Source organism: Bubalus bubalis, chromosome 15, assembly GCF_019923935.1.
Source record: "Bubalus bubalis isolate 160015118507 breed Murrah chromosome 15, NDDB_SH_1, whole genome shotgun sequence".
Lineage (NCBI taxonomy): Eukaryota > Metazoa > Chordata > Mammalia > Artiodactyla > Bovidae > Bubalus > Bubalus bubalis.
This window is the reverse complement of record NC_059171.1, coordinates 65,797,686-65,824,455: the sequence shown is the minus strand read 5'-3', so window position 1 is coordinate 65,824,455 and position 26,770 is coordinate 65,797,686. Positions and strand designations below refer to the sequence as shown.

The window sequence follows — 26,770 nt, the reverse complement described above, 5'->3', positions numbered from 1 at the left end:
TACAACATATCCTTTAAAAGGAATGAGGAAGTCCAACATGTACTGATGGGATCACAATAAACTGTGGAAAATTCTGAAAGAGATGGGAGTACCGGACCACCTGACCTGCCTCTTGAGAAATTTGTATGCAGGTCAGGAAGCAACAGTTAGAACTGGACATGGAACAACAGACTGGTTCCAAATAGGAAAAGGAGTACGTCAAAGCTGTATATTGTCACCCTGTTTATTTAACTTATATGCAGAGTACATCATGAGAAACGCTGGACTGGAAGAAACACAAGCTGGAATTAAGATTGCCGGGAGAAATATCAATAACCTCAGATATGCAGATGACACCACCCTTATGGCAGAAAGTGAAGAGGAACTCAAAAGCCTCTTGATGAAAGTGTAAGTGGAGAGTGAAAAAGTTGGCTTAAAGCTCAACATTCAGAAAACTAAGATCATGGCATCCGGTCCCATCACTTCATGGGAAATAGATGGGGAAACAGTGTCAGACTTTATTTTTGGAGGCTCCAAAATCACTGCAGATGGTGACTGCAGCCATGAAATTAAAAGACGCTTACTCCTTGGAAGGAAAGTTATGACCAACCTAGATAGCATATTCATTACTTTGCCAACAAAGGTCTGTCTAGTCAAGGCTATGGTTTTTCCTGTGGTCATGTATGGATGTGAGTGAGAGTTGGACTGTGAAGAAGGCTGAGCACCGAAGAATTGATGCTTTTGAACTGTGGTGTTGGAGAAGACTCTTGAGAGTCCCTTGGACTGCAAGGACATCCAACCAGTCCATTCTGAAGGAGATCAGCCCTGGGATTTCTTTGGAAGGAATGATGCTCAAGCTGAAACTCCAGTACTTTGGCCACCTCATGCGAAGAGTTGACTCATTGGAAAAGACTCTGATGCTGGGAGGGATTGGGGCCAAGAGGAGAAGGGGATGACAGAGGATGAGATGGCTGGATGGCAACACTGACTCGATGGACGTGAGTCTCAGTGAACTCCGGGAGTTGGTGATGAACAGGGAGGCCTGGCGTGCTGTGATTCATGGGGTTGCAAAGAGTCGGACACGACTGAGCGACTGATCTGATCTGATCTGATATTAACTTTTAAAAGTAAGATGTAGAAGGGTACTTTTAGAATGTTACCATTTGTGGAAGAAAACAAAAACCAGAATTAATACATAATAATAGTGATACTTAATAATTAATACTTTAAACATATATGCTTACATGGGCACTAAGAAATTCCTGCAAGGATATAAAAGAAACAGAAAACATGTTACTTCTGGGTAGGGAAATCAGAAGGGAAATTTAAGGTGAGAATGGAAGGGAAGGGTACTTTCTATTATATACCTTTTCCCTCTCTTTTGGATTTGTACGATGTTCATGTACCAGCTATTTTAACACCCTACAACATGACTGAGTCTTGAAACCATGATGCTCAGTGAAAGAAGCCAGTCCCCAAAGGCCACACGGTATCTTATTTCATGTATGTGAAATATCCAGAATAGGCAAATCCACGAAGACAAAAAAAAAAAATAGTAGATTAGTGGCTGCCTGGGGTGGAGGGAGGGGAAGTGGAGAGTGACAGCTGAGGGGTGCAGGGATCCTTCTGGGAGTAAGGAAAATTTTCTGAAATTGACACACAACGCTGACTAAATTAAAAGCCATCAGACTGTATACTTGAAAAGGGTGAATTGAGTATTATTTGAATTCCATCTCAAGAAAGCTACTGAGAGGCTTCCCTGCTGGCTCAGTGGTAAAGAATCTGCCTGCCAATGCAGGAGACTTGGGTTCAATCCCTGCACTGGGAAGATAACCTGGAGAAGGAAACAGCAACCCACTCCAGTATTCTTGTCTGGAGAAGTCCATGGACAGAGGACCCTGGCAGGCTACAGTTCATGGGGTCATAAAAGTCGAACACAACTTAGTGACTAAACAACAACTATTAAAAATCAAACTGAGGAAAACCACAGAGTTTGTCTTTACTTCCACTGCTAATGAGCCCTTCTTCTGAAAGACACAATCATTTGTAAAAGCCATGGTAATACCCACAATCAGCTACAGTCAGTTCTACTGACCTGGGAGCCATTTTATATCATGTAATTGCTTCCCTGTCAAGATTCTCATAGATGCCTTCTTTCTCTTATTTTCAGAATCAACTACAAATTCTACTTTAGTCCCTTGCATTTCTTGAAAGTTCCTCTTTCCACACAGCATTTATCAGTAATTTATTCAGTTCTCTCACACACGCTAAGGATAAAGAAAAGCGAATCTGACCTCAGAGAAAAGTAAAAGCACAGAGAGACAATGGTAACAGTTTTCTGATAAAATCAACCGTTCTGAAGAAAAATCTTGCAAGGGAAGCTACCCATCAGTTAGAAGTGACAGCACTCCTACTCACACAAGCTGAAGACGAAAAGGAACCTTCTGGTCTGTGTAACTGGCAAGTTCAAAGGCTGGGGCTGGCTTGAAGCACAGGAAGATGCAGGCACTCAGAAATGCCCCGCGGCGCCTGCTCTGTGGGGCTGCAGTGAGCAGGCAGTCAGCACGCCCTCAGCTGCCCCAAACTCCCAGGCCCCTGGCCCAACAGTCCTGAAGGAGCAAGAAGTTCTCTCTCTGAATGCCAACACAGCAACTCCAGAGAACCCTGGGACAGGTCACTCTCAAGACTTGTCCAGAGGTGGGGTCCACGCCTGGTCCAGCTTAGGCAACATGCCTTTATTTATGGCCATGGGGACTCTATGAAATATGTGAAGAAGTTTCTCAAAGGGCACTGTAGGAGTGGTAGGTAGAAAAAAACAAGTGTCCTCTACTTCCTCCAGCAAGTCATGACAATGGCCACTGGATATGTTGACAAAACCTTGCTCACTACACTGGTTAGAAGTAGGGGGTTTTCAATTTCAGGCAAGGTGGCCGGGAAGGTCAAACTTAACACACACACATTGTCTGACTGGTCTGCACCACATAATTTTGAATACCAGATTGGCAACCTGCTCACTAATTGGCAAGGGAAAAAAAACCTCCAGAGATGCAATTTATAAATCAGATCACAATCCTTGGTTCCCTCTGAATGTTTCTGCTCAAGGCAAGTATTTCTCGGGTCCAATTTGCCAAAACTTATCTTCTTTATTGTAGTCATGTACTTTTAAAATGACCATCTGAAACACAACAAAGTCATCCAAGTATAGGGTCTATATTGAACTCTAAATTATAAACATAATTTAGGCTGTATTTGTATTCCTCTTACCAGAGCTGATTCACTTTCTCTCACCATCTTCCAGGTCAGCTGAACCAGCTGGGTACGTGGTATTTCCTGAGACTGATTCTCGAGGAAATGACTGCAAGTGTCCCTCCAAAGCACAAGGCAGGGGATGTGAATGGAAGTTTCTTAGTAAGCAGAAAACACACCTAAGAGCAAAAGCTTGCACAGCCCTATTATAAGAAATGTGCTGCTTTTTACAACAGAACCACGGAGTATGTGAATGAGAACTATCTCTGTATGCTGCTTTAATGCCAAACATCTTTTATTTGGAATTAGACAATGAAAGCCAAAGTTCCAAACACATCTTCAAGAAGGAAGACTGATCACTGCATTTTGAAGCAAGTTCCTGTCTACAGCTGAGACCGTCTTGGGTATCCCAGATTATCAAGAGGGACACAAAATCTCCAAAACAAAATTAATTTAAGTCAATTTTATTCAAAAACATATAAATAGGCCAAAGAACAATTAAGCCTAAGAGGGCTGCAAACTTTTCTAAGAACATAATGGTCCCAAAAGACTAACATTTATTGCTGATTCAGCTCACAGTGGCAGCCCTCTTCAAGCAGTAGCACAGTTACTAGCAAACATTTTACGGGCATCTTTTACGGGCATCAGAGATTCACAAAGCAATGGGCCATGGCCCTGCCCTCAAGGAGCTTACAGTGGAGCTGGAGAGACGTGATACATCCAAAAGAGGCACGAAGTCCACGTATCAATATCATAACAAAAAGCAATTACTGGCGTAAGTCTTCACAGGTTTTAACAAATGAACAGTAGGAATATCTGAGCAACTACATCAAGTTTCAACCTGACATATCAAAAAAATGGTTTCTATTTATCCTTTTCAATTCAACTGAATTAAAAGGGGAAAGCATAATTCCAAGCCAAATGCACCATAATGTTTGCTGTCTCAGATGAAGGGGTAGATTGCTCAGGTTCTAGGGTTTCTCTGCGGCACCACATCCAGAGGTCAAGTTCAGTAGTTCTGGCTGCTAAACCGATGTACAAACTCAGGCAGCGAGTAGACGGCTCCCCATCCGACCTCAGGATCCATGCTGATAAAATCATTCAGGTTCATCTTGGAATCTAAAAAAATACATGAAAGAAATGTCCACTGCAGGCACAATTCTGGTTTAACAGCCCCAAAGACCAAAAGTAGGGAAAATTATTCAAAGGTTTCATAAGGGATCAATATCATTCTGTGGTATTCTTGTCTCAAATGTATAACCTCAATTGAATCATGAAAAACATCACACAAACCCAAACTGAGGGACACCATACACAGTCACTGATCAGTATCTTTCGAAAGGGTTGCTATTTAGTTGCTAAGTTGTGTTTGACTCTTTTGTGATCCCATGGACTTTGGCCCACCAGGCTTTTCTGTCCATGGGACTTCCCAGGCAAGAATACTGGAGTGGGTTGCCATATCACGAGGGGATCTTTCCAACCCAGCGATCAAACCCACATCTTCTGCACTGGACGAAAGATTCTTTACCGCTGAGCCACCAGGGAAGCCCCTTCAAAAGGGCAAAAGTGTAAAAGTAAAGGAAAAAAGAAATTGTCACAGATGAAGGAGCGTGAGGAGACATGACAATTACACGTAATATCCTGGGTTAGATCCTGGACCAGAAAAAAGAAATTGGGGTAAAAATCACAAACTATAAATAAGGTCTGCAAGTGAACAGTACTGTGCTGATATTTCTGCACTGATTTATTGTTTTCTTGCTTTAGATAATACTGCCATGGTTTTCTCAGATACCCTAGAATTTGAGTAAAAAGTACAAAGGAACTTTCTGTGCTGTTTTACCCAACTCTCTAGCAATCTGAAGCTATGTCAAAATAAAAAGTTAGATGAAACACGCACAAATAAACTGCTGATCTACTGGATACAACGGCCAATTTATAGGAAATTCAGAAGATACAAGAGATATAATCCGCAAAACCAGACCTTTCTCCCAGATTCATTGCTTCAACAAATAAATTACAAGGAAAAAAAGAGCTGGACTAGGAATCTCTACATATTAAAAAAGACTCCACAGAGACATAACAACCAAGCACAAGGTAGGGATTTTATCTGGATAATTCAAATAAATGTACTATAGGAAGAAGATTACAACTTTATGAGATAACTGTGAATCTAAACAGTGACTAGAGAGATAAATGCTGATTTTAAAGAACTGTTAATTTTTTTAGCTATAATAATGACACTGTAGTCATACTTTAAATAAACTAATCCTTACATTTTAGAGATTCATACTGAAATATTTAGAGTTGAAAGTACCTAATATCTGGAATTCACTTCAACATAATACAAGAGGGGGGAAAATGGATGGGCTATCAGCTATGAGCTGATAACTGTTGAAAGTCTCATTTTCCGTCTAGTTTTGTATATGACTTAAATTTTCCATACATTTGTTAAAAGTGTGTACACATTTCTTCTCGTCCTCATCAAGGAATAGTTATAGAACTGTACTCCTATCAAAAACCGTCAGGAAAGAGGACAGAGTATATTCAGCAACTCTTTCCACAAGCCAGACAATGGGCAACACAACTGACTGCTAAGAAAGCACAGACAAGGGAGGGAGCCCGAAGACCCTCCAGTTCACTGCCCAGGGAGCATGTCCAGACCACAGCACAGGAGCAACACGAACAGCACAGGGGTTCTGCCCGTGGGAAGACAGAGACCTGAGTCCAGCAGGGCACAGTGGCTACGTGTTGGGGACAGAGTGCGGAAGAGGACGGAGCTACGCAGACAGTGCTCTAGATTTCTGCAGAGGCGACTCACCCTCTACCCCCAAGTCTGCCTAAGAACTGAACTCATGAAGGCAGGAAAGAAGCCCAGAAAGCAGCTGGTCTAAAAACTCCCAGAACTTCCATAGTCCCCACCAGCCAAGGGGGAGAGAATTCATAACACATGGGCATTTAGCAGAATCCTCAAAAGGGTTACACCTGAGTAGCGGGGCTAAATGAGCACAGGGTGAAAGGCTGCTGACAATCTGCACTGTATGTTCAGTTGCTTCAGTTGTGTCCAACTCTGTGCGACCCCACGGACCGTAGCCCACCAGGCTCCTCTCTCCACGGGATTCTCCAGGCAAGAATACTAGAGTGGGTTGCCATTTCCTCCTCCAGGGGATCTTCTTGACTCAGGGATCGAACCCGCGCCTCTTATGTCTCCTGCATTGGCAGGCGGGTTCTTTACTACTAGTGCCGCCTGGGAAGCCCATACTGAAAGAGCAAGCCTTGAAAGGACCCACCTGACCCCTGTAATTTAACTGTACACTAGAACCGAATCCAATATTGTTTTTAAAAGTACCTCAAGATCTAACAACTAACAATGTAAAATTCACAAAGTCCAGCACCCAACCAAATAACATGAATCACACAAAGAAACAGGAAAACGCGACTCAACATCAGGACAAAATCCATCAACGAAAACAGACTGAAATGACAGAGATAACGCAACCAGCAGACAAGGATCAGCTATTATGAACACACTCTGTATATTCAAAAGGGTAGAGGAAAACGTGGGCACAACAGAGAGAAATGGGAGATATTAAATCAGCCCCAAGTGGAATTTTTAGAGATAAAAAAATAAAATATGTAAAATGGAAAAAAAATGCACTGGATGGGATTAACAGCAAATTAATGCAGCAGATAAGATGAATGAATTTACAGACAAAATAATTATTCAAAATGAAACACATACAGAAAAAGTCTGAAAAAAAGTGATCGTTGACTTAATAGACTAAGAACAAGGCATCTAACATATGCGTAGGTGAAGGACAAGAATTTGTTTTAAACGGGAGGGATAGAGGTGGTGGTCAAAGGAAACATTTGAAAAAATAATAGCCAAATGTTTCCAAATTTGATGAAAACTATAAATCTACCAATCTAAGAATCTGAACAAACCTCGTGTGGACTAAATCTAAAGAAAACTACAGTCCATCATAATCAAATTGCTGAAAATGGGAAATAAAGAGAAAAAAAACCTTAAAAAGCAGCCGGGGGTGGGGGGGAGACACACTACATTTACAGAAACAAATATAAGAACAGCATGCTCCTTGATCAAAAACTAAGCAAGCAGAAAACAAGAGAGAGACACCTTTAAAAAACGGAAAGAAAAAACATGTAAAACTAGTGTATAGTATCTAACAAATAAATCTTTTCAAAAATGAAGGTAAACACTTGGAATACAGAACACTAGAAAGAGTCTTACAACAAAAAAGCTAGATAATCAGCAAAACCAGGACTTCTGTTGACGTGATCAGACAGCCAGGGATGCAGGATGACCAAGTAATCCAAAATAAAGGAAAGACAGGCGCCTCCCAGGAAAGAAGGGTAAAAGTTCTTGCTTACCTGGGGTAGATGTACTTACCTGACTTACTCCATGTAAGTCAGCTAAAGTCTTTACCAAATGGCTAAAGGAAACCTCAAGTTCTGAAATACAGTGGTATTCATTTTCTAGGACTTTTTAATGCAATTAAATAAAAAATGATTATTATCTGCAGGCATTCAACACCTACCAGCATTTAAAAATAAAATTAAAAAAATTTTAAAGAGCAATATATAACGAATCAGCATTTGTCTGTATCTCCCGAAGAAGCACTATAACATTTCTATTTACATGTAACACTGGTGCTCCAGCTAGGCTCACATTAGCCAGTGTCACGCTAACACACCGTTTGAGAACAGGAAAACGAAAGGACAGAGGCAGCAAAGGGCTCAGAAAGAGAAAGGGACAGTCATGGTGTACCCTATGGTTCAGTCCAAGACTTGAGAAAGGTCCTTAAAAACTGAGCCATTAAAGGCTGGTGCTGGAACTGAGCTTTAGGGCAAGGGTGCAAGACTGTGAATCTTGGTTTCAGTCTTATCAGAGATGGGCAAAAAAAAGGAGGGGGTAGTTTCCTTCATTTAAAATACACTAAACGCGGAATTAAAAAGAGTGGGCCTGCAGACTCATGACCACCAAAATTATTAAATGTTGGAGCCAAAATATAATGTGCAATGAATGAAATGTGATAAATTTTAGCCCCTAAGGGCCAATTCCATAACTAAATTCCATAACCCTAACCCTAACCCTAACCAAGTAAAGCTGCTATGAAAGTATCTAAAACAGGCATTAATTGCAAGTTTGATGTCTTCTTGAACCTTTTCTTCTTTTTTAACTTTTTTTAAAAAAATAAGGCAATATTAATTAGCTAAAAGTAATCCCCCCTTATCCTAACTTCAAATACATTCCTTTGATAAATGGGGCTTCCCTGGTGGCTCAGCTGGTAAAGAATCCACCTGCAGTGCAGACCTGGGTTCAATCCCTAGGTTGGGAAGATCCCCTGGAGAAGGGAATAGCTACCCACTCCAATATTCTGGCCTGGAGAATTCCACAGACTGTGTAGTCCATTGGGTTGCAAAGAGTCAGACATGACTGAGCTAAAAGTAATTCCCCCTTATCCTAGCTTTGAACACATTCCTTTGATAAATAGGGCTTCCCTGGTAGCTCAGATGGTAGAGAGTCCACCTGCAATGCAGGAGACCCTAGTTCCATTCCTGGGTCAGTTCAATTGACAAATACAGGGACTGAATTAATGGATTGACCACACAAGAAAACATGGCCACATGGTTAAATTACTACATGAGAAACCGGTATGTTTACCCCACACTTCAGAGCAGATTCCTTTGAGTTCCAACCTCAAGTTCAGGAGGCCCCCAGTGAGCTAGTTACACAGGGGCAAAAAGAGACATTCCCTTCCCTGCTCTGGAGCACAGGGAGGTAACAGACCCTGCCACCCTCCAGCTGTGCCCCGGGGGGCAGGCAGAGGGCTGGACCTTCATGGACTCTAGTGTTCATGTCTGCCAAGTGAAGAGGAGATGAAAGTAAGATAGGAGGGGGCTGGCACAAACAGCACCCCCCGGGAAGCAGTCACCAAAACCCAAAGGAACAAGTCAAAGAGGACAGGGGCTGACAAGGTTTACTGAAGGCTTACGACATGTCAGCTCCTATGTCAGTGCTCCTATGTGGAAGAGACACAGGGAGCCACCAGGCACTGTCCAGACCATACCCAGTAAGGTGTGTGAGATGAAAGCAAGACCCACAAAGCCCTCTCTTGACCTAAGCTAGCCCAGTTCTGGTGCTGAGCCTGGGAACCAGGTTGGTGGACCCAAAGCAATGCCAATATGAACTTTAAAAATCATCAGAGCTTTCCACAGAGAGCCTCAAACATCAGAGATGGAATCCTCCTTCAAATATACCAAATACACTTTTTACTTTCTTCCCTGCTGAACTCTGAACTCTAATGTCCAATTCTTCTGGCCTCCTTTACAGCCTGCAGAGCATCTTGACTCAGACAGCATCATCCTCATCAGAGGATGCTAAGTTTTTACTAATTAATGGCAACCTTGTGAATTACTTCCCACCATAAATTCACCCAGGTGAATGCCAGACACAGTAATATGGTGAAGAACCCTTGATCTACTTAAGTCTAGAGAAATTATTAACTGGACTGATGCCTAAAAGCACATAAATGAGATGAGTGGGACAATAAAACCAGCCAGCTCTCACTGCCTTTCTAATGCAGATTTTATTACAGAGATTTCACAGGTCTCAAAGAGGCACCAGGGGATTCCCTTTACCATAACATGAAACCCCACCACGGGGAGGCTCTACAAGTCCCGTGGTGAAGTGGCACAAACACACAGTTCTTCCAAGGCTGGTGGACCAGAGGCAGGGACAGCCGATATTCCAGCAACAGGGTTGTGGTTTGGCTCCCTGAAGCCTTTCCTCTCCCATGAAATCTTCCAACCCTGCTCTATGAGCCTCCGTTTGAGTCTGATAAATACACACAACTACACTCCCTCTCACCTCCTAACCACTCTGGGAGTCTTACCCAAACGACAGTGCTCTTTCTATCCTTGGTTAAGGGAACTCGCTCACCGTCACACTGATGGGAAACCCTCTGAGAGGATGTCCCTTGCTCACCTCCAGTCTCGATGCAGGGATACGATGGGGGAGGCTCTCTCCAGTTCCCACTGGAGTCTTTCATGTGAGATCGGTCAGAAGCAAAGTTCTTCAGATATGAGTCTGCACGGATCACTCTAAATTTCCTGCATGTAAACCAACACTCATTTATGTAACAGTTGAAATTCTAACTTGATTCTTATAGAGACTCATTTTCTATGACATGCACAAAACTAGACTGACATTTTTGTACTATTAGTAACAGGCAGATAGTTTAATCGCTAAGTCGTGTCCGACTCTTGCGACCCCATGGGCTGTAGCCCACCAGGTTCCTCTGTCCATGGAATTCTCCAGGCAAGAATACTGGAGTCAGCTGTCATTTCCTTCTCCACTATTAGTGATACACAAACAGATATGTGGCTTTAACACCTGTTAAAGATGCCGTGAGAAATGATCAGCTGACATTCCAAACTACAAAGGCATGGAAATCTATCCAGCTGCCTTTACTTAGTCAATGAATATATCAGGGGCCAAGGGCATAATTTTCAGGTGTTGATATCATGAAAGTGTTAGTCACTAGTCGTGTTGGACAGTTTGTGACCCCATGGACTGTAGCCTGCCAGGCTCCTCTGTCCATGGGATTCTCCAGATAAGAATACTGGAGTGGGTCGCCATTGCCTTCTCCAGGGGATCTTCCTGACCTAGGGATTGAACCTGGGTCTCCTGCATTGTGGGAAGATTCTTTACCATCTAACTACCAGGGAAGTCTATCATACTCCTCTCAATGTTGCCGTCATATGGCATCCAGCTCCCCCAACCCACACCACCCCACCACCCACACACCCAAAAATAAGAGTATGAAAGACATTCCGAAACTGACTTGAAGAAAACGTTTTGGATCTCATCACACAAAGTTTTAAAGACTGCCAGCCTTTCGTACGACGGACAACCTTTAAAACTTCAAAATATTTTGAATCTTCTGTGTAGTACATGACTCTCAAATATCAACTCAATGGTGAAGCCAAGACAAGCAATCTTTACAAAACCAACACAGAAACAAACACGCAAACAAAGTAACTTATAATTGTCAAAGTCTAACTTCAGAAAAGTAGGTAAATCCACTCTGAATTTCCTCACCTTCTGAACTGTGGGTGGATGTCCTCATCAGACTTAAAGGCATCTTCCACGTATGTGTCAAAGGGGCAGGGGAACGGCAGGACAGTGTCAAGGTCATAAATGAAGCTCTGTCCTCCGCTTGAAACATGAAGCAAGACAACGTGGTAATCCTAGAAGTAAAAGTTGCTGAAGTTAACCAGGTTACCTTATGATGGAGTATTCCAAGGTTATAGTAATAATGCCTATCTACCAGCAAAAACATATACAAGGCTAATACAGCCCTCCTTAAAATAACAAAGCAAACACAAAACCCTGAAAACAGACCAGATGTCCAGTGACAGAGAACAGTTACATAAACAGTGGAAATGTTCATGTACGTTAACTGTATACCTTCAACCCAGCAATTTTACCATTAGGAATTCATCTTAGAGAAACACTGCCATATGCAAGTAAAGGTATATATTCAAAGAAAATCTCTGCAGTGCTGTTTTTAACTGTGAAGATTCAGAAACAATCAGAAGTCCATCAAGAGGGGAAAGGCAGCCACGAAGCAGCCATAAGATGGGGTACTGTGCAGTTGCTAAAAAGAATTAGGTAAACTTTTGTGCAAATTGGATTAACTCTGTTACACCACTGGATGGAAAAAGTAAATTGCAGATTATGTATTATACATTATTTTTTAAATTGATGTGTATATAAAGACAGACATGTGTGTTCAGAAGTACACATGCATGCATATGAGTACAGAGAAAAAGTCTGTAAGGATATCCTCCAAACCCTTAACAAAGCGGAACGGCCTGAGGTCAGCCTGGAGAGGGAAAGAAGGACTTTAAAATGTTGTTGGGACTTCTCTGGTGGTCCAGTGACTAAGACTCCGAGCTCCCAATGCAGAGGGCCTGGGTTCAATCCCTGGTCAGGGAACTGGATCCCACAGGCCACAACTGAGAGTTCTCATGCTGCAACGAAGATGAAATATCCCTCATGCTACAACTAAGATCCAGCACAGCTAAAGAAATAAATTTTTTAAAATGTTGTTGCTACTGATTTTCAATCAGCCATGCCCTAACCTGTAGCCATTAAGGAAAAAGGACACAGAGAGCTTCTCCCGCACAGCTGGGTCCCAGCATGCATGTGAATGCTCACTCTCACCCCCAGACACGGGGTACTGCCTAAGCCAGCTAAGAGCTAGAACGGATGTCAGGAAAATTTATCAATGGACTTGAGGGCAGTCTGATGCTTAGAGTGCCTCGGAAGAAACACGCTCACACAGAGAACGGCATTGTGAGATTAAAAAATCCAATCACATTAGTACAATGTTAGAATACCATACGTTTCTAGTACTTCAGAGCTTACAAAGCACCTTCTCAAATGATGTATCATTTGACCCTGTGAGATAGGGAGAAGACAATTAATTGAGACTGGAAACGCTGCACCATCAGAGCCCAGAGTGCTTCCTTTGGCTCCAATTCAATCTTAGGAAAGCAGAAAGAGCATCAGAAATGAACGCTTCTCCCCTGTCCACCCCTTAATGCATCCAGCCCTCCCCTATAACAGTCCTCGATTTCGGCCCCCTGGGCTTCTTCACGTTATTCCACTCCACCTGCGCTGTGTCTCCACCGCTCTCCCCCAATTCATCACCGCAGCTCCGGCTCCAATGCTTTCCCCACCCAGGAGTCCATCTTTGGTCTTCCGCCATCCCTGCCAGCAGTAGTCTCTGCCATATCCCAAATCGGGTTCTCTCCTGACATCTACTTCATGTTATGTTTTTTTGTTTTTTTTTTTCAAATACATACTCCCAATTACTTGTGGGAACCTGTGTTACTAAAATACAGATACAGAGAGGAGAAAGATAGGTCCAAATGTTCAAGAAGTTCCTGGAGAAGCGAGTGGGAAGCCCAAGTCAGTGGTGGCAGAGGAGTGAGAGGGTGAGGGAAGACAGGAGGAGGGAGAGCCTGCAGGTTAGGGCACGCGAGGCGGGATCACCCGGTTCAACCTCAGCCCTGCCACCACCGGCCTCCGTTTCCTCTTCTGTAAAATGGGGATAACTGTAGTGTTTGAAAGTGAAAGCTGTTCAGTCGTTGTGTCCAACTCTTTGAGACTCCATGGACTGTAGCCCTCCAGGCTCTTCTGTCCATAGGGATTCTCCAGGCCAGAATACTGGAGTGGGTAGCTGTTCCCTTTTCCAGGGGATCTTCCCAACCAAGGGATCGAACTGGGGTCTCTTGCATTGCAGGCGGATTGTTTACCAGCTGAGCCACGAGAGAAGCCCAACTGTAGTGTTTACCTCATAGTATTCCTCACAGTTACTAAGAGAATTAAAGAGATTATTACGTAAATACTCAGCCTTCTTAAAAACCAACCAAAGTGGCGGGGGGGCCCCCACAAGGGGGACGGCGACCCAACTAATAAGGGGAGTTTCACTGAGGAAAGGCTGCATCTTGCCTAAAGGGAAGAACATTCCAGAAAGAGGACACAGCTTGTGGAATGGCATAAACAGAGACTTCCTGGGTAGTCCAGTGCTTAGGACTCTGCTCTTCTACCACAGGGATCACAGGTTTGATCCCTGGTTGGGGAACTAAGATCCTACATGCTGCACAGCACAGCCAAAAAAATTAAAAAAAAAAAAAAAAAAAAGGCATAAACAAGGAATAGCCTTCTGGCTAGCTCAGGTCTATGTTCCTACAAAGCAGATGGCCAATGAACTCGAGAAGGAAGGCAGGCTACCTCCACGAGGAGAGGCAGAGACGGGGACCAAGGAGTACAGACTCGAGAAGCAGCTTCACTCTCTGAGCCAGGTGAAGAGAGCTTGTCCAAATGCCTGGGAAAGACACCGCAGGCTAGAGGCAGAAGCGCCCACTTAGAAAGTGACCTCTTCCTCAGGGTTGGTCTCCACCGACTGAGGGAGGCTCACCCATCACCTACAACAGAATAGCAGGGAGGCACAGACCAACTACCAGAGGTGTATTCCACACAGGAAGTCTGCGGGGAGACTTCCTGAAACAGGATCCTCCACCGGGAGCTGCCATGAGCTGCTGTGTAAGGAGGGCACGACCACAGGTCCTTTCCCTGAAAATTCCCTGAAGACCAGAAGCTGAGCACTTCAGCAGTGGGCATGATGCTAGGGCAGATGGACAGTCCACAGCTGGGGTTCTATCGCTCTGTTAACAAAAATCGCTAACACGTTTAGAGCACTGGTGCAGATACCAGGGTAATGCTTCAGAAATGCATCATCTCCCTGAGGCCCCGGTGACCAGAGGAGGACACCAAGGAAAGACGGTAACTAAGCCGTCCAGCTCACACAGCCCAGCAGAAGAGGGACTCGGGCTTAGAAGCCAATTCAAATGATGCCTTATCCTAAATATGCATTGGAAACTTGATGTTTGTTACATTATCATGAATGGAGTTTTTCTTTTATCTCCATGTTTCTTAGCACAAACAATTCCATTCTTCAAGCACCAGGTTAAGGTGACATATGGATGTGTGCTAGAAAGGATCCCCATCTGCCACCTATCAGCCAGGTGACCCCGAGGTAGTCACTTTGCCTTTCTGGGCTTGTTTCTTCACCTGAAAAATGAAGGGGTTGGAACAGATCTTTGTTTTTCAAATGCCAGTCATGCTAAGAAGTTTGCTCAGAACACAAATTCCTGAACCTTTAGATCAACTAGATTAGAAACCTTTTTTTTTTTTTTTTTTGGCCACATCAGGCAACAAGCAGGATCTTAATTCCCCGACCAGGGATTGAACCTAGGCTCCTGGCAGTGAAAGCCCTGAGTCCTAAACACTGGAATTCCCAGAAACCTGTATTTTTCACAGTCTCTGGATAACTCTACTGTGCAGATGGACTAGATGCTGCTGAAGTTCCTTCCAGTGCTAAATAGACAAGAGTCTAGACAACAATTATATCTGCTACATTAGCCATTTAAAATCACTTCTATAATAATTTCAAAATTAAAAGAAAACATGCTTGTCAGTGCTTCTGCCTTAGACCAAATAACATCTTTCGTCCAAAGGTCAAATTATTAATAACTATCATAGTCTTTCTCTACTGCCCCATCATTTCTGCTTTACCAAAACACAAAGACTGCTCCTGGATTACAAGTACTGCTGTATCAGAGGCTGTCTGTGCGGACCATCTTACCCAGATGACAGGTCCATCTCCGGGTCTTGCCTGCTGCTTCCAGATAGGTATCTACAAATACAACACACTTCCTGAGTCACAACTTTACAGAGCAAACACCATTCAATTCTTTTAGGCAATACACACATGGAAAATCAAATATTTCAAAACAACAAACAAGTTAGGTGGAAGAATGAACAGATAAGAAGAAATCCAAATCTTTCCAAGGGTCCTTAATGATGAAGGAGCAATAATTCATTGTTAAGATGTTCTCTGGAGAGTAGAAAGAGACCCAAACTAGGGAGCGGAAGTCCTGGCAGGTTCACCTCTTGCTCTCCCACTTAATTATTCATGGGGCCTTCCCAAGTCTCTATTTCCTCATCTACAAAATGGAAACAGCTGTCGGGACCCTGACTACTTCACAAGGTATCCACTGGGATCAAACAACATGATGCTCACAAAAGTGCTTTACAAAATACGAAGAGCTTACTTTTTTTTTTTAATACTTTATAGAAGTTTACTGGAGTTCCATAAAACGCAGGAAAGAAACTTTTCCTTCAAACCTGAGCGTATGTGCTTCTAATCTAAGCGTTTTAAAAAGCTCTAACTTAACACCTAAAGAAAGGGAACTGAATTTGCATAAACATACCATCACATATTTCCCTACCTGCAAGTTAGGAACTAAACTCTTAACTACATCCCTGTAGGAAAAAAAATCTGATTCAAAAACAAACTTTGAACTGTTGCCATATTTTATAAAGCACATTTTAGAACAAGCTAAACCCATCCTCTATTTAGCTTCGAATGTCATCCTGAATTTGTGTTCTTTCTGCAATCACTCCCCAACTTACCATCTTCCTCTCATTAGATATGAAGACAGCATAACACTCTTCTAAAGGATACTGGTCGTGGTTTTTGATGTATTCGCAGAGCTTCCAAATATTTTCTTCACTGGAATAAAATAATTGTTTAAGCAATATAATTAAGAGAGAACACTCAGTTCTTAAGTGAACACTCAGTTCACTCAAATTTGAACAAAAGACCGATTATTACATTAAAAAAAAAGTTGGTAGAGACCTTAAACACCACCTCCTCCAAAAACTGGCTAACAATTGTACCTCCTCTGAAACATCCCCAGCAACAGCTGTTACCAACCTGAACTGTGCGTGGACCCCTCTGCAGACACAGAGCTCACTGCCTCCGTTAGCAGTGTTAACACAGAGGCATTCTAACTGTTCAAATGCTCCATCAATATTCTAAAAGTTCTGAGTCCAGGGACTTGAATTCCAGTTCAGCCACTTACAAGGTAGTAAGTTTTAGACACCTTGACCTGAGTGTCTGCTTTTCTCTTCTGTGAAGTGGGCATAATCATATCATCAATACTCAATACATCTTGACATTGGTTGGCTGCTCCCCTTTGGAAATGGCAGGATGGGTATTGTGATGGGTATTGTGTAGGAGGGCTCCTGACTGGAAAAGATCAGGACGGTTATGGGATATGTCCAGGAATTCTTCTGGAGGGAGCCTCTTGTGAATGCTATTCCCCAAGCCCCTCTGGTATGGAGGAGGTCCTGACTTTTAGAAAGCTCTTCCTCATGCTGAACTGAAATCCATCTTTCTTATACTACTGCCCTAGATGAATCTCTCTTTTATATGAGAGGCCTTCAGCTATTATGAAGCAATGATAAGAACCACCGAAGTAAAGCAATGCCCAGTGCATCAAACCAAGCCATGCCGGCAGACTCCAGCATGGGCAAGCCCCAGCACTCCTGGCAGTATTCACAGCTCAAGCTTTGGGTTCCTGTCTTCTTCTAATGGGGCACACAGCACCTTTGCTCAAAACGAGCTACGCCAATATTCCGCTCACACAAGTGACTCAATTTGTCAAAACCTGAATCCCAGCCACCTACACCATGAGACCTGGAAACGGCACTGAGGACAGGCACAATTCTGTGAAGAGACACACACTTCACTCAGCCTTGCCCATGTCCACCTGTCTCAACACTTCATGCAACCAGACTTAAAGCACCGAAGTTAAGTGTCTATATTTTTCTCCCATGATTTTGTTTTCCCCTAGAATATCTAAGAAGTCTTACGGTGGGAAAAAAATGGTGGCCGAGATACGAACAGGAAAACGCTAATAATTCTATGGGATGTGCAGCACAGAGTAATAACATGTGAACTGTTTCAATATGACATATAACATGTAGTAGCTAAAATTTTTTTTAACCTGGATGTTCTCAGACAGAGTTTTGAGAAGACACTTGTCTTTCCAACCTAGAGACATTCAGGAGCACTGACTATCAACAACAGCCAGTGATGTACAAATCACTGTGCTAAGAGCTTGGAGTTTAGAATGATAAATCAGAGTCGCAGACGAGGAGAGGAGCCACACATATACATAAATAATCGAGCACCGCAGGAGACCATAAAAGATGCATAGAGCAAGTACAGAGGAGGGAGTCATTCATTTTGAGGGATACAGGATGATGGAGGAAATAGGTCAGCGGGTTCTCCTTGTGTGTTTCCCTTTCCCCTCCCAAGAATGGACAGAGTTAACCCCACAAGTCCTTGAATCCATAAATACCATGAGCACTACTGGTTGGCTAAATACACATGTAGCTTGGACATACTTTGCTTATTACTTTTCAAATGAGTGAATATTACACAGAGAAAAAAATTAAACCTAAGAGTTATTGAATTTGCAGTCCCTTTTAATCAATAATTTGTCTTCAAGAGTACAACTAATATCATGAAGGAGGATCTCATGAAACTTTTCATGCTAATTAAAAAAAAAAAAAGAGGCCCTCATCCTTGGAAATGCTGGGAGTCACCACTGGAATAGAAAGTGCCGCAGATTAGGTGTGAGTCCTGCAACGCATTTAATTGGTTTAAAAAGATGGGGGGGGGGTGTAGTGATAACAGTAACGCCCCAGGCTGTCAGCTGAGGATCCTGGTAGCAGAGACGCTGACAAAACAGTACTAGGACTGGGACTCTGCAGGGGTGGCTGGTGATGAGCTGACAGAGAAGCATGCAGAGGGGGAGGATCCCTGGGACACAAGTGCTTAACAACTATTTGAAAAATCCGAAATGATTACAACAGAATCAAAAACGCTTTGCAGGAGACTTCCCTGGTAGTCCAGTGGCTAAGACTCTGTGCTTCCAAAGCAGAGGGCCTGGGTTTCAGCCCTGGTCAGGGAACTAAATCACACATGCCACAACTAATAAGAGTTCACATGCCGCAACTAAAGACCTGGTGCAGCCAAATAAATAATTAAAAAAAAAAAATGCTTTGCAAACTGCACGAAACACAAATATTGGCTACCACTATTATCATTAAGCTGGGTCTTAAAAGCTAAGTGACATCTGACAGAAACTAACAGAAGTCAAGAGGAGGCATTTATTCCAAGTTCAAAGAATCCGCAGGAGCAAACATAGAAAGGTGCACCAGCCTGATGCGTTGGGACAGGATAGGGCACTTGTTCTCCATCAGAGGTAATTTTGCCCCCCAAGGAACATTTGGCAATAGCTGGTGACATTTGGGGTTTTGACAGATTCGGGGAGGGTGGGCATCTAATGGGTAGAGCCTGCCCTACAAAGAACAGATGCCCAAACAAAGAATCTCCATGCTCAAAATGTCAACAGAGGCAAGGCTGAGAAACCCTTGGGCACAGCAGAGAAGCCAAGTTCACAAAGAGGTCGCAGGAACAGATGGTGACCAGATCTTTAGAGTGCTTGCTATACGCAGGAGATAGACTTTATTGTCTAGGCCTGAGCTCCTGAAATTGGATCAACGAGCCAGACTCAGACTTCTCTACCATGCAGCTCACACACATCCAGGCTCTCTGGGGTTGGACTCTAAGATCTGCATATTCTATAAGCTCCAGGTGATTCTCTGGTACATTCAAATTTAGACTGGCTTTGAGCAGTATGAAGCCAGCCCAAAATTAAAGACTTAATGGGCTATGGGAAAGCTGGGCAGAGATGCCTGTTAGGGAAGGCCAGAACAGGCCCCAGTGGCCAGACCCCAGGAGGGACAGATCTATGGCTGAACAGACCAAGAGGAGACGATCAACTGAACAGATATTCATCTCCTAGTATTCTTCCACTGAATCACTGCACTCCTATTATGTCGGCCTCTCTGTCATTCCTCAAATATTCTCTCCCGCTTCCTTCTAAGAGCTCTGTACCTACAGTCCCCCTGCCTGGAGGCATCTCCTGCCAACATCCACAAAGCTCCTGCCCTCTTTCTTCAGCTCTCTGTTCAAATGTCATTTTTCTGTGTTCAAATGTCATTTTATCAACGTCTTTAAGTATCCTAATAATATGGTTGAGTTACCATCTCTTATCTTGTTCTATTTTTCTCACAGCACTTAACACACCCAAGTGTGGTTAAACTTGTTTTTGTCTGCTTTTCCCCAACAAAAACGTAAGAACTATGAAATCTTATTAGGGAATATGTCTACGTTGTTCACTGCAGTATCTCTAGTGTCTAGGATCCTGCTTCACATCCTCCATAAACATTTACTGAATGAATGAATAAAACAATGAATGGATCTCAGAGACAAGAACTAAGAGGACTGAGGTGAGAGGAGGGGCAGAAATAAAGTGTAGAAGTACCTACCCCAGAGGTTCCAAGTTCAGCACCACTACTTGCTAGATGTGTGAAAGTTAAAGTCACTCAGTCCTGTCTGACTCTTTGCGACCCTACAGTCCATAGGATTCTCCAGGGCAGAATACTGGAGTGGGTAGCCTTTCTCTTCTCCAGGGGATCTTCCCAACTCAGGGATCGAACCCAGGTCTCCTGCATTCCAGGTGGATTCTTTACCACCTGAGCCACGAGGGAAGCCCTTGCTAGATGTGTGACCTTGGGCAAACTAAAGGCCTCCCTGTGGCTTAGTATTTTCATTAATAAAGGAAATGAGAAAAAGGATAATAATAGAACTATCTCCTAAGCCTGAAAGGAAGTACTTGGCACTAGGCCTGACATGCAGTCAGAGCTGAACAAACTCCAGCTCTTTGTAGCACGGATTTCGTGACCAGCTGAAGGAGGAAAGGCAGTTTCAGAGGACCCTGAGGTTTCTTGTGCAGGACTGGAAGTCTCCATTCAAGCAAGGGAATGGTAGGCTTGGGAGTGATAAGGACCAAGATTACGAGTTGTGATTCCACCACAGAAGTGGCCTAGGAAAGGGGTACAGTGTGCGGACTCTGTGTTCCCAACCTGCATTCCTTCACTCTCAAGCTATGTTGTTGTTCACTCACTAAGTCGCTGACTACAGCCAGGCCTCCCTGTCCTTCACAAGTTATGCGGCCGTAGGCAAATTTCTTGCAACCCTCTGTGCTTCGACGTGCTCACACTTAAAACGGGAGTAACAGTACCTTGCCCCTAATGTAACTGTGGGGAGAAATGAATTCGTTTACTGAAACGTCTGGGAACAATGCTCGGCATATACTGAGTACCATGTGTAAACGTAACCACTATTATAATAACGACGTGGTGGTCTTTAAAGCTCCTAGTTTCTGGTACAACGGGGCCTGAGTTGGAATCCTGGCTGCCTTTAATGAGTGACCTTGGGAATGTTATTGCGAAATCTCTTGTGTTTTCATTCTCTTCCAAAATTAAAATGACCTTCACATCAATGCGAAACCACTTTGGGCTTTAATTTAGTACAATAATTTTCAAAGGCTCTCTACCCTCCACCCTCCGCCGCCAACTCCCCTTCCAGGCGCCCTCAAGCACTGAGATCCCCTGAGAAAGGTCCAGGAGAAAAAGGCCAGGCAGAAGTAAACCACCAGCGACTCGACCCTTCCTGGCGGATACCACCCCCCTCCCCCAACACCCTCCGAATGCCCACTCTCCACTCAAGACTCTAGGGCTGCCATTCCGGCTCCCTCCGCCCCTCAAACCGGAAAACCCTCCAGCCAGGCCCAGAGCGCCCCCGGGGAGGGGCCGGGAAGAGGCGGAGCCCGGCTGCGTCTCCACCGTCGAGTGGGCCGGGGAGACGCCGGGGGCTGCCCCCGCGCCCCCTCACCAGTAGCAGCTGTTGTAGACACAGGCGTCCCGCGGGGGGCTGGCCGGCTGGTAGTGGGCGGCTGCGGCGACCGGGGCGTCCCCTTCCATGGCGGGCCTGGGTACGGGCCAGAGGCGTACGGACCGGACCGGCCCCGCCGGCGGGCTTCGGAGGAGGAGCCGGCGCACCACACGCGGCGCTGGTTCGCTGGGCGGACTGGGAGGAGCACGAGGCTGCCGATGGCGCCCCCGGGGGATGGGGCCTGGGGCAGGGTGGGCGGAGCCCGAGTGGCGGAAAGCGCAAGATTCCGCGCCGAAGCTCGAAATGCGGGTGGCAGGTTCCGGGAGGGTGGAGCTGGGAATGAAGAGTGTTGTCAGTGGCTTGACTCGGGCAGCCCTGGATTGGCTGGGCAGGTTCTGGTGGGCGGGGAGCGGGCGGGGCGAGCGATGCAAAGTCCCGGCGCGGAAAGAGGTGGGCGGAGCTCGAGGCGCTCGGTGGCAGTGGCGTTGAGGGTGGAGTCTGAGAGACGGGGGCGAATCCTGGGTGGGTGAGCGGCGGGAGTTCATAGTGGGAGGAGCCAGGGACGTGGAGGATCGCGTGGTTCCTGGTTTGCGAAACCCCGCCAGGTGGGTGGGGTCGGGGGCCAGGGGCGGGGCCACGCGGCACGTGGTCCTAGAGCAGCCGCGTGCCAAGAGTGCTGGAGGCTTGGGAACAACGTGGTTTTGATCAGCGTGGGAAAAAAAAGAGGTCACCGGCTGGCCGCTTTAGAGGGGAGTCAAGGGAGGGCTTGGAGTTGGTACATGGTGCTTCGTGAGTCTCGGAGGAGTCTGACACCCTCTAACCCCTTGCCAGCTGCGGCCGATGAGATTGGGAAGACTCCACGTGTGCAAGTGAAATAAGAGGATCTTGTGTGAAAAGGGTTTATTTTTGAGAGGGGCGAGGGGGCGCGGGGAGCGAAGAGGATGGTGGAATGATGGAGGGAGGTTCATTCCAAATATACTGACTCAAAAAGGTATATTGATTCTTTCATAGAGTAAGTAAGAACAGTTTTGAAAGCCCTGTTAGTATTAATCATATATTTATTTGCCAGCGTCTGGAAGGAAAGACACCAGATTGTTAAAAGTGTTTATCACTGGTGAATGAATGGCATGGAGGATTTTCACTTTAGATTTGTATCCTTCTGAATGTTTATATTTGCAAGGGACATATACAGCTGATCGGGTATTTTCCATTCTGAAAACCGGAATTGTTAGATTGGATTATAAACTATACACACACACACACACACACACACACACAGTCTGATTCTCCCAGTCTCATGAGTTCTAAAGCCCAAAAGTCCTCAAGACTTTTAATATAAGTCGTTGTGTCAGTTATCAATGTATTACCTCTCAGGTCCAAATACATACTTCAACATAGACTCTATAATAAATAATGGAATTCCTTAAAGCATTTATCCTTTAAAATGAGCAGTGTTAAACCTTCTTTATTAAGTGCACTGAAGGAAGAAGCTTCCTGTGGTTTCTGGGAACCAACAAGGGTTAGGAGTGTGGTCTCAAAAACATCCAGTAGGGTCTACAACAGCTACAGCCCCAAAATTGGTCCTTCTGTGACCTTGCAGCTCTAGCCTTGCAATAACCTTTATGCAGCCCTCTTGACACAGAAACTAGAGCCCTGCGAGGGCTGCAGGCAACCACCTAGCAAGCCTTTCAGGGGGGCAGGGTGACACACTGAGCAGTCCTTCTGCTTCCATCTCTCCAATCCCCCAGCGTCTTAAAGGTCTTCTGTCCCTGCCAGTTCCCAGATTCCCATGGCTCCCCTCAAGGTTGGTTAGTGATCATGCTCCTCCACCCTCTTCTCTGTTGTTTGCCCAGCTACCCTGGACTGCTTCCAACCTGCTAAATGAGCAAATGTCTCTGCTATCTGGTAGCCAACCATGCTTTCTCCAACGAGATCCAGACCCCTCTCAAATTTGTCCTTGAGGACGCTCCCTTAGCCCAAGATACCATAGTTTCCTTTTATCTCACATTTCACTTTTATCTTAGTTAATTCTTGACATTCACATCCCCTTTTTAACCTACCATGTGGTTTCTTCTGATTGAACCTCTAGACTGCTGCAGGATTCTGAAGCCAAACTAGTAGGTTCCATTACTTACTAGTTGTGTGACTTTGGGCAAAGTTACTTCACCTCTCTGTGGCTCAGTGTCTTCATCTAAAATGAAGTTAATGATAATAACACCTACCTCAGAGGGTTGTTATGAGGATTGATTGAATTTATGTATATAAAGTAGAATGAATATGTACTGACACATAATGATGTGCTTAGTCACTCAGTCATGTCCCACTCTTTGGGATCCCATGAAATGCAGCCCACCAGGCTTTTCCGGTTCATGGGGATTCTCCAGGCAAGAATACTGGAATGGGTTGCCATTCCCTCCTCCAGAGGATCTTCCCAACCCAGGGATCAAACCCAGGTCTCCCGTGTTGCAGGCTGATTCTTTACCATCTAAGCCACCAGGCAAGCCCAACACATAATGATAAATGGTTGCAGTCATGATTTGTGGTATAGTTTCACTCCATTATCTCCAATATATCCTAATTTCCATCACTGAGTGTCTTACTACTCAGATAAACCTTTGCAGAAGATACATATTCAGTTCAGTTCAGTTTGGTTGCTCAGTCGTGTCCGACTCCTTGCGACCCCATGAAATGCAGCACGCCAGGCCTCCCTGTCTATCACCAACTCCCGGAGTCTACCCAAACTCATGTCCATTGAGTCGGTGATGCCATCCAACCATCTCGTCCTCTGTCATCCCCTTCTCCTCCTGCCCTCAATCTTTCCCAGCATCAGGGTCTTTTCCAATGAGTCAACTCTTCGCATCAGGTGGCCAAAGTATTGGAGTTTCAGCTTCAACATCAGTCCTTCCAATGAACACCCAGGACTGACCTCCTTCAGAATGGACTGGTTGGATCTCCTTGCAGTCCAAGGGACTCTCAAGAGTCTTCTCCAACACCACAGTTCAAAAGTATCAATTCTTTGGCACTCAGCTTTCTTCACAGTCCAACTCTCACATCCATACCTGACCACTGGAAAAACCATGGCCTTGACTAGATGGACCTTTGTTGGCAAAGTAATGTCTCTGCTTTTCAATATGCTATCTAGGTTGGTCACAACCTTCCTTCCAGGAGTAAGCATCTTTTAATTTCATGGCTGCAATCATCAGCTGCAGTGATTTTGGAGCCCCCTAAAATAACGTCTGACACTTTCCACTGTTTCTCCATCCATTTCCCATGAAGTGACGGGACCAGATGCCATGATCTTAGTTTTCTGAATGTTGAGCTTTAAGCCAACTTTTTCACTCTCCTCTTTCACTTTCATCAAGAGGCTTTTTAGTTCCTCTTCACTTTCTGCCATAAGGGTGGTGTCATCTGCATATCTGAGGTTATTGATATTTCTCCCGGCAATCTTGATTCCAGCTTGTGTTTCTTCCAGTCCAGCGTTCTTCATGATGTACTCTGCATATAACTTAAATAAGTAGGATAACAATATACAGCCTTGACAGACTCCTTTTCCTATTTGCAACCAGTCTGTTGTTCCATGTCCAGTTCTAACTGTTGCTTCCTGACCTGCATACAGGTTTCTCAAGAGGCAGGTCAGGTGGTCTGGTATTCCCATCTCTTAAAGAATTTTCCAGTTTATTGTGATCCACACAGTCAAAGGCTTTGGCATAGTCAATAAAGCAGAAGTAGATGTTTTTCTGGAACTCTCTTGCTTTTTTGATGATCCAGCGGATGTTGGCCATTTGATCTCTGGTTCCTCTGCCTTTTCTAAAACCAGCTTGAACATCTGGAAGTTCACGGTTCATGTATTGCTGAAGCCTATCTAACATGTGCTCTTTCACTTTCCTTATTTTCAGCTTTTCCCAGGGAAAGTTCATTGCTGGCTTCCAATTCTGCACAGCTTTTTTTTTTTCTGTTTTTCCACAACATTTTAGTCATATGTCTTTAATACTATTATCATGTTAAGTAACTTGACCTGTCTCAGCCTCTGCCATGAGCAGCACCATGACATGGTCTTATCTTGAGACAGTACAGAATAATAGCTCCAGAGTCAGACAGACCGACTCAAATCCTTTCTCGGCTAACTGTCCTGTATGACCTTGGACAATTCACCAGTCTTCCTGTGTGTCAATTTTTTTTGTAAAATGAGAGTAATACAAGTAGGTGTCTACCTAAACAAGGCTGTCCTGAGCATTAAATACACTAATCTGTGCAAAAAGCATAGTGCCTGGCACAACAGAGAAATACCCTATGTAGTAAACAACAACCAAGTTTTGCAACTGTGATTATCATCATTATGCTTCTTTATGAACAAAGTGTAAGCACTGTGACTGGGATAAATCCCTATTGAATTAATGACTGTTTTGCTAAGATACAAGTGCGGTTACTGTCACAAACCCAAAAATGTGGTTTAGGGGAGATACAATGCATTTCTTATATAACACCCTGGATGTTTACATTCCAGAGCTGATAAACTGTCTCCACAGTGTCTGTACCCAGGCGCCTGAGATCTGGATGGAAGGCCGTGTCTAGAATGTTGCCCTGGTTCCACATAGTTGAAAAAAATCGCTTCAGTCATGCTTGACTCTTGGCAACCCTATGGATTGTAGCCCCCCCGGTTCCTCTGTTCATGGGGTTCTCCAGGCAAGAATACTGGAGTGGGTTGCCATGGCCACCTCCAGGGGATCTCCCTAACCCAGGGATCGAACCCACATCACCTTTGTCTCCTGCATTGCAGGCAGATTCTTTACAGCTGAGCCTAGTTGAAGAATGCTCACCACCAAATCAGCTGCTATTGCATTCTGGCCAGCAAAATCAGGAAAAAGGAGTAACAGAAGGTTTAAGAACAACAATCCACAAAATGGTACATATCATTCTGCTCACATTCCACTGTCTAAAAGGTAATCACAAGGTCACATACACATGCAAGGGAGATTAGGAAATGTAGGGTTGATTCTGGGCAGCCCAGGTGATAACAGTATCTCAAGCAGAAGGAAGGATGGATATTGAGAGAGTCAGAAGTCTCTGCTATAATGTGCTTTCTTTAAGCTACTAAACATTTTCTTAAAAGCAGGAATTAATCTTTAAATTGGAAAAAAAATAGATTGTATTTTTAAAACACACACAATTTCATGGTAAAGTCTATTAAAAAGAGTATGGTTTCAGAGGAGTTAGGAAGTACGTAGACCAGATTCTGACCTGCAAACCCTAGTGATGTGGATGTGGAAGAAAAGAGAGATGCACTCAGACAAGTC

General features: G+C 44.3%; 1 protein-coding gene across 1 annotated transcript; it reads right to left on the bottom strand.

Moving 5' to 3' along the window:
- Positions 1 to 3,673: 3,673 nt before the first annotated feature.
- On the bottom strand, positions 3,674 to 21,793 carry NTAQ1 (N-terminal glutamine amidase 1). The gene is made up of 6 exons (XM_006045594.4): positions 21,477 to 21,793; positions 16,295 to 16,394; positions 15,465 to 15,515; positions 11,348 to 11,496; positions 10,232 to 10,356; positions 3,674 to 4,344 (listed from the first exon to the last, which is right to left on the bottom strand). The coding sequence occupies exons 1-6, from the start codon at positions 21,563 to 21,565 to the stop codon at positions 4,235 to 4,237; spliced, it is 624 nt and encodes a 207-aa protein (XP_006045656.1). The 5' UTR covers positions 21,566 to 21,793; the 3' UTR covers positions 3,674 to 4,234.
- Between the last annotated feature and the right edge of the window lie 4,977 nt (positions 21,794 to 26,770).